The sequence below is a fragment of the Callionymus lyra genome, chromosome 7 (genome assembly GCF_982586985.1).
Source record: "Callionymus lyra chromosome 7, fCalLyr1.hap1.1, whole genome shotgun sequence".
NCBI classification, from domain to species: Eukaryota; Metazoa; Chordata; class Actinopteri; order Syngnathiformes; family Callionymidae; genus Callionymus; species Callionymus lyra.
The window spans coordinates 24,781,463-24,789,917 of NC_141824.1; the positions used below are offsets into that span (position 1 = coordinate 24,781,463).

At 39.3% G+C, this 8,455-nt stretch overlaps 1 protein-coding gene across 1 annotated transcript; it reads left to right on the plus strand.

Annotated features, from left to right (window-relative positions):
• The first annotated feature begins 685 nt into the window (after window positions 1–685).
• LOC148075779 (serine/threonine-protein phosphatase 2A 65 kDa regulatory subunit A beta isoform-like) lies at window positions 686–8,346 on the plus strand. The gene is made up of 15 exons (XM_087796421.1): window positions 686–836; window positions 1,770–1,860; window positions 1,936–2,036; window positions 2,124–2,356; window positions 2,441–2,588; window positions 2,685–2,840; window positions 3,070–3,184; window positions 3,250–3,320; window positions 4,671–4,805; window positions 5,305–5,478; window positions 5,562–5,622; window positions 6,470–6,624; window positions 6,696–6,838; window positions 6,904–6,995; window positions 7,728–8,346. The coding sequence occupies exons 1-15, from the start codon at window positions 759–761 to the stop codon at window positions 7,742–7,744; spliced, it is 1,770 nt and encodes a 589-aa protein (XP_087652547.1). The 5' UTR covers window positions 686–758; the 3' UTR covers window positions 7,745–8,346.
• The last annotated feature ends 109 nt before the right edge of the window (window positions 8,347–8,455 follow it).

An 8,455-nucleotide genomic window follows, 5' to 3' on the forward strand; every position in this document is an offset into this window, starting at 1 on the left:
ATCTCCTGTATATGTAAAAATGTTTTATATATTTACGTGTTTTTCTTAAAGAAAATAATTCATTAATTTGTATGTGTAATGAATAAATTACATTTGTTGTTGTTTCTGTTTATATTGTGTATGTATTTATATATGGTATATATAACGTATTTATATACATCCATATATTATAAATATCAAACTTTTTTTGTATTTTCTTTTAATTCATTTTGAAAATATATTCGATTTTGTATGTAATTATTTTAAAACAAAATCAAGTATTGAATTGAATTATTCAATAGAAACAAACCTTTCAGTTAATAAATAACTGAATTGTATTATTAAGAATTTAATCCGATGATTTAAAAAAGTTTCAATATTTGATTTTGAAATAAAAATCAATCATTTAAATATTCTGATGGCACTGATGTACTTCCATACATGTAACTGTTGACATTTAAATTTGCTTTCTTAACCTACTAGCAAAATGTCGGGGTTTCTTTCAACACCACATATATCTGTGAAAATACTCGGATTTAATTTAAATAAGCATCATTTAAATTCATCCTGATTCATCATCACATAGTTGCAGAAACATTACGTTCAGATGTAGTTTAGCGCTGTAAATAACTCCACCGCTAGATGACGGTCATGAGCGCGTAGGTTGGTTTGGTAACAGCCAATAAACGCTAGAGGCAGACGATATTCCATGAAGGGCCGTGCGCAGAAACCCCGTACACTCAGAACTGCGCCATTCTGAAACTGCAAAACTGTCCAAAATGGCAGGAGCCGATGGAGACGATTCTCTCTACCCTATCGCCGTTCTTATCGACGAACTTCGTAACGAAGATGTCCAGGTAAAATTCCATTACCTCGTTTATTTTAAAAATATCCCGCAAGTGTCGCATCTGGTCTGGACAATGTCTTGTTACGAGCCGGCTAGTTAGCATGGAAGCTAACCGCTCTAAAGGCCTGTTTGGATTCTTTTCTGCGGGGCGCACCCTTCATGCATTCCTGGATCACCTAGTGGTGTGAACGGATTTGCTTAACTTTATCAAATTGTAGAAAACCTAATGGATAAATGTGAGTTTTTTTCCCGCTATATCTGGAACGATTGGAGAGTCTCTGTTTTGGCCGCTGTCAGCGGTGTCAACAGCAGCTCTTTCAAGGCCGCGATTTTAATGTTTTTTTCCCCCTAAATGTTAAATTTGGCCTTAGTTTATTTTAATATTAGACGTTTTCCCCTTGAGCACAGCTTTAAAGTTTCATGGGTGTTTTAATGTGGAGGTTCTTATTTTGTCATAATGATCCCAAAAGGCAAAATAAGGAAGGGCGCTACTCCGCAAGTATATGTTCAAACATACATGATTTTTCTTTTTTCATCCTGCTCACTCTTTATGGATTTGTATGTTGTAGACAGTAGATAATATGGATGGAATCGTAGAATATACAAAAAAGTTTTAAATAAATATACAAAATAGTACACACAACGGCAGGTGTAAACATGAGATGAATGTAAAAATAAAGTTGCCCCAATTGTGCAGTAGATATAAAAAAATATCTAATTTCTCTCGAATAACTTTTTTACTTTTTGTTGCGTTTCTTTACCGTGTCGTTTTACTTTGCCATGTTATCATTGTGTCAGTTGGAAAGCCAATTCTGTTAATCTTATTGTAGACCCTTGTTATGAATTCATCATAACCCATTTGCGAAAATGTATTTGCACTTTTCCCATTCATGTTTGTTTGGAGGTTTTAATCGATCAATATTCTACTATAATCAATTTGCAGCTGCGGTTGAACAGCATCAAAAAGTTGTCCACCATCGCCCTGGCCCTGGGAGTTGAAAGGACTCGAACTGAATTGCTTCCCTTTCTCACAGGTACCCGTATAGGACGGTTAAATATATCCATATATTGGTTATTCCTTTTTGTAATTTGCTTGTTTCTGTATAAAGACACCATCTACGATGAAGATGAGGTGCTTTTGGCCCTGGCTGAACAACTGGGCAACTTCACCATGTTGGTTGGAGGACCAGAGTATGTCAACTGTCTGCTGGTAAGTGTTTATCATACTTTTAGTAGTTGAACAATTCTTGTTTGACTTTAGTGTGGGTGCTTAATGTTTTCTTGTCTTGCTCCTCAGCCTCCTCTGGAGAGCCTGGCAACAGTAGAAGAGACCGTGGTCCGAGACAAAGCGGTTGAGTCCCTGCGGAAGATCTCTCAGGAGCACTCTGCAGTTGACCTGGAGGTCCATTTTGAGCCATTGGTTAAGCGACTTGCCAGTGGTGACTGGTTCACCTCTCGCACCTCTGCCTGTGGTCTCTTTAGTGTGTGTTACCCTCGTGTGAGCCATAATGTCAAGGCAGAGCTTCGCCAGTAAGTGATGCCTTTGTAGACCAAACCTTGCTGGTTGAGTAGTTCTCCACTGAAACATGAATTCTTATCATTTCCCGCTTGCAGGCATTTCCGCAGCTTGTGCTCAGATGATACTCCAATGGTTCGTCGCGCTGCGGCGTCAAAACTGGGAGAGTTTGCCAAAGTTTTGGAGTTGGATTACGTGAAAATTGACATCATCTCCCTCTTCACTGCTCTAGCTTCTGATGAACAGGTATTTAAAACATGTCTAGCAACTTTAATTGATGTCCATCTTTTCATTGCTGAATACGTCGACCAAATATACTGAATGATTGTTTTTCCTCACCAGGACTCTGTTCGACTGTTGGCTGTAGAAGCTTGTGTCAGCATTGCAACCCTTCTGCCTCAAGAAGATTTGGAGACCCTGGTGATGCCAACCCTGCGTCAGGCAGCTGAGGACAAGTCGTGGAGGGTTCGTTACATGGTCGCTGACAAGTTTTCAGAGGTATGGAATTTCGAAAGGAACAAATGTATATTAACATTAAGATGAATGCATCGATTTAACGCGCAAACAAAGCACGTTCAGAGTCACTCTGTTCGTGACCTTTTGTAACATTATTTGCAAATACTAAAATAATCAAGCGGAACTAATGGCATAAGAGATTTAACATTTATTTTCAAGCGTTGTGCCACTTTTAAACGTATTTAAATGTATTTATTTTTCATTAATTTAGCTCCAGAAGGCAGTTGGACCTGAGATCACAAAGAACGACTTGGTCCCAGCTTTCCAGAACCTCCTGAAGGACTGTGAAGCAGAAGTCCGTGCCGCCGCAGCAAACAAAGTCAAAGGTAAACAATCACCTGCCTTTTCCTCATGTTTCATATTTTACTCATGGCAAAAATGTGTTTGTCAGAATTCTGCGAGAACCTCCCAGAAGACAACCGAGAACAGATCATCATGACTAGCATTTTGCCCTGTGTCAAGGTAAGAGGAAAACCTATCTTGATGTTCACTCATGATCTTATGACTCCTCATAACGCTTGAACAAGACCCGAGGCTTTTTCTTATTATAGTCTTGCCAAAAGCATTCATGCATGATGTGGTCAACCTCCTATCTCCCTTTCTAGCATTCTCACTTTAAGTTTACAAAACAACATCCCCTATTCTCATTTTCTTCTTCTTCTCTTGCTTTGACCTGAGACGAATTAACTGTTGATCTTAAGACCAGCAGTTAAAAGTGGTATGTGTCTTCCTCATGTGACTCTGTCAGCAAGTGTTTTACTAGATTTCTGTTGTAAAACAAACCAAAAGGTCTTATTCAGAGTTTTCCATGTACTTAAGTTCCCATCATACATTAGTCGGCTGACTATAAAAAGTCTTGTTTTCTATCTTTGTTTTTTATGTGCACGATGAAGACATTGCCTGATGTAAAAATCATTTTGAAAAGCATGTTTATTTTCTAGGTTTTGGAGAAGTATGAATGGTTTCCCAGTAGTTGTAACTACAGCAATATTTTTTTTAAAGAAAAATTATAAAATTCAACTCGCAGTTAATGATAATGACCTGATAATGAGCTTAAAGAAATCCTAAATGTTCCTTCAGTTGTTGTTTAAAAGGTCCCAATCTTTTAATTTGCCTCTTTTTAACCGTTTTTTCTTTTTATATTTATGAACTTCAAAGATCATCCCTCTTTAAAACCTCAACATAAATGACAAGCATTGAGTGTCTTGTCAACAGCAGGGTGTAGTGTACCCACTAAATGATGCGCCTCTTATTTCATTCTTTTATTGTCCACTGTAAAAAAAAATCATGCTGTTTGGCAATGAAAGTTTCTGATGAGAGTTTGTTTAAAGGGCACCTAATGTCAAACCCCAACTCTCTTGATTTACTGATATGTTGAAGTATTTTCCTCTCCCAAGATGCATTTAGACCCTCATGACAATGTTTTGAAGAAAGTCCCCCCCCCTCTAAAATCTTGGTGAACGAGAGGTTATGAGAGTGAATCCCATTACTCCTCCAGCCAGCTTTAACAAAGTCCCTCTTGGTTTATACAACAAGTCTCTTGGAGTTGTATAAATTCTATGTAATGATGTGCGGTGACAAACCTTGATGTTTGACCAATAACGACAGAGTGCGAGTGGTTATGATAAACAATCTATCCAGTGTGAACAGCAGTTTCTAATGTATATATTTCAATGAAAGGAGAGTTTTGTACGATCAGACGTATACTGATGATACAATAGAGTCTAAGATCTAGTTGAGACACATTTGTTCTCCGGGTATCTAGGAAAAGGAAAAAAAAAATGGGTTGTTTGAATGTGTTTCTCTTACCAGGAACTGGTCTCAGACACCAACCAGCATGTGAAGTCGGCCCTGGCCTCCGTCATCATGGGTCTTTCCACCATCCTGGGCAAAGACAACACAATAGAACACTTACTGCCTCTCTTCCTGGCGCAGCTCAAGGACGAGGTAATTCAGGCTTTCATTTGGAAGGTTGAATTGGCGGCTGAAAAATGTGGGGGCATCAGTGGCTTCTATTTGTTTTTGTTTTTTAGTATGACCATAACGTTTGATGGAATCTACATGCATCACTCCTTCCATGTAGGCCAGGCCTACATTATTATGAGATGTATTGATGAATGTATGAATTAATTTCAATAAAATGCCTTCAATTAACTTTTAAACGGCAAAAACAAATGCCTTTAACACCGCGATTCGACAATATCACATTCATTAAAGATATTGCGTAAGAAGTACGGCAACAATCTAAATAAAACTGGCTACTACAATCAAATGTGTACACATTTTTTTAGACTTAATACAGGCAACAAAGAAGAAAGCTGTATGCAGCTGTGCCGTATTTTCATTTTAGAAATGTCAGCTCAAAATGTCCTGTTGAGATCAATTTGAACGTTTGAAAACCCTCATGATTGATCGAAGTGACTTTAAACCTGACTTCCTCCTCCAGTGCCCAGAGGTGCGTCTCAACATCATCTCCAACCTGGACTGTGTGAACGAGGTGATCGGGATCCGCCAGCTCTCTCAGTCGCTGCTGCCTGCCATCGTGGAGCTGGCCGAGGACGCAAAGTGGAGGGTCCGCTTGGCCATCATCGAATACATGCCCCTGTTGGCCGGCCAGCTGGTGAGTCGCTGCAGGACCGTGGTGGGATGTGATGGTTCGTCAAACTCTGTTTTTAAACACAAATCCATGTTCTGTTTCTCCAGGGAGTGGAATTTTTCGACGAGAAGCTCAACACCCTTTGCATGGCCTGGCTCATCGACCACGGTGAGTTTGAACTTGTAACACTGGCCGTGTCAGCGTTTCTTTCGCTGTTACAAGTTGGAGGATATAATTGTTCAGAGATGTAGGTCAATTACATCGTCAATTATTAATAAGATGAATTGAACCCAAGAGCAAAATGGTGGCAGAAATTAATTGTTGAGCATTTAGGTTTAATTGACTCGGTGATACAACCACAGCATTTCGCAATGTAGCGTCTCATGGTCATCGCCCGATTCAAAATCTTGTTCGTAAAATAATCTGTTGGGGTTTTTGTGGATGTGTATTGTTGAATTATTATTCAGATACTTGCTGATGCTATGAATTAGGGTTGAAACAAGTATTGAAAATAATTTATTTGTGATTATTTTCCTACATATTGCAATTTCGATTTCGCTCATTTTTGCACAGTTGCTCTTGTTACTCTATCATATTTGGATTAATCTACTATGATACTAAATGATAGATTGTAATTTATCTGTTTGGACTTTGTGATTGTACAAGGTACTATATATATATATATATATATATATATTAAATCCCGACTATCACATTCGATTAATCATTGAGCCCTACTATGAATATTCTTGTTTAATTGTAAATAAAATATCAAATCATTGAGTTTTATACACAATTATTTAAAGTAAAAACTGAAGAAACTATGATGAAGAATATTTAATACTTATGCACTGCTGCTCTGTCAGGAATATAGATCTGATCGAAGTTGTCAAATATTCCTTCATTTTGCTAAAAAGAAATCCACCATTTTGCCTCTGAAAGACCAGAAACATGCTGTTATTAGTGTGTAACAAACCGAGCACTCGTCTCATCTGGTGTAATGTGCGTCTCCTAGTGTACGCCATCCGTGAGGCGGCCACCTGTAACCTGATGAAGCTGGTGGACAAGTTCGGAGCAGACTGGGCTCAAAACACCATCGTCCCCAAAGTGCTGGGCATGGCCAACGACCCCAACTACCTCCACAGGATGACCACTCTGTTCTGCATCAACGTGAGTCTGACGCAGGAACCTCCCGCGCGCCTACCTCTGCAGCAGCAGCTTCACACGCGTTTGTCTTGCAGGCGTTGTCTGAGACGTGCGGTCGGGACATCACCACCAAGCAGATGCTGCCCGTGGTGGTGAAGATGTCCAACGACCAGGTGGCCAACGTTCGCTTCAACGTGGCCAAGTCCCTGCAGAAGATCGGGCCGGTCCTGGATGAGAGGTACCTTTTGTCAAGGTCACGGCAGGAGAGAAGGGTTATTGAACTCCTGCTCCCTTTATCCTCAGTACTGTCAAAGCAGAAGTGAAGCCGGTGCTGGACAAGCTGGCCACGGACACGGACATGGACGTCAAGTACTTCGCGCAGGAGGCCATCAGTGGTGAGTGTTGACGCTCTGAGGACCAGACGTATGAAGGAAACTGACACACTTCAGAATAACCTCATGTTTGTGGTTATGATTCGATATATGTATACTGTAAGAACAAGAACATATTTGAAGTATTGTCGAGTACTTGACTCTGGTGTTGTAGAATTTACAGACCACATGGCTCTTGACGCAGTCTTAACTTCTTTCATTTGTTTTGAAACCAAATTATGTCCTAAAATATGCTTTAAAAGCTGCTATTCGACTGTATCCTCTCATCCTCAGTCTACGGTGTGTGTCTTTATCTGCGGAGAATGTCATGAATGCTGCTGTCTAGAGGCTGGAAACAATTGTTGTGGAATTGCAACAGAAAAATGATAAAACTTTGAATATTTGCTTGTTAATTCTAATCAACATCTGATTATTTTATTCAATATTTTACATGCTTTATTGAAATGTATAAACCATAAAATAAATGTGATAAAAATAAGATTTGATTTGGCGAAAATTAAATAGTTATTTTGCGTGGGAGGGTAAATTGCTGATTTTGAATGTTGATAAACATTTTAATATTTTTTTCACTGTACTTTAATTGTATTATATTTACAATATTTTCTCTCGCACTGATTCTCCTGAAGCCTCCTCAGTCACCGTCAGGGAGGCTTCCACTTCCATCTCATGGCTGACTCTGAATCCTCTGTGTTGCATGTGAATGTTTCCACTGATCCAGTCTTTCTTCTTGTGTAGTTCTGGATCTGGCATAACTGGTCCACCTCGACACACCCGGAGAAAACACCGTCATCAACACTTTTACAAGATATTTATTGATGTGGAGGAACAACTGGTGACTGTATAGATAAATCTGTTTTACCGTGTTTCTTTTTCGTCTTCTGTGTTGACCTCTGACCCCCCCTGCTGTAAATGGAGCTTCAAGTGAGCAGTTCTGTGGTGCATGCTGACTAATGTGCTTGTGCGGCAGAAATCCCCCCAAAATCCTCACATTCCGGCATCACTTTTATTTGTATTGTCGCCGAAGACGCTTCAAGACTGAACTGATCCGCTGCCTTTGAACGTCCATCAACAGACGAGGCAGGTTCTGAGCTCACTTTCTTCTTCTGCCTCTTCCTGCTCTGGACAAGAGTTTTTTGACCTTTGGAGGGTTTAATGACGGTGCAAGATAAACACGTTTCTTTTCTTATGTTTTAAGAGTCTTTTCCCTTTTTTTTTTTTTTTTTTTTTTCTTTTTTTTCCTCTCGAATAAACCTCAACTGTCTCGTGTCACGGCTTTTAATTCAGACTCTGGCGTCTCCTCGTCTGAGGCTCGACTACTGTATCTTGATCTCAATAAAGTAACAAAGAAACATGAGTGAGTCGTCTTTATTTGAACTTTTATCATTGTTTTTTTTATTTTTATTTCTAACCCCAACACTTTCTAAGCAAATAATGTATATAATATTTTTTAAAGATGTGGATCC

Coding starts and splice junctions, on each gene's coding strand:
- LOC148075779 (XM_087796421.1), top strand. CDS start 759: ATGGCAGGAGCCGATGGAGACGATTCTCTCTACCCTATCGCCGTTCTT. Junction 5,479..5,561: donor CCCTGTTGGCCGGCCAGCTG/GTGAGTCGCTGC, acceptor CTGTTTCTCCAG/GGAGTGGAATTTTTCGACGA. Junction 6,625..6,695: donor CCACTCTGTTCTGCATCAAC/GTGAGTCTGACG, acceptor TTTGTCTTGCAG/GCGTTGTCTGAGACGTGCGG.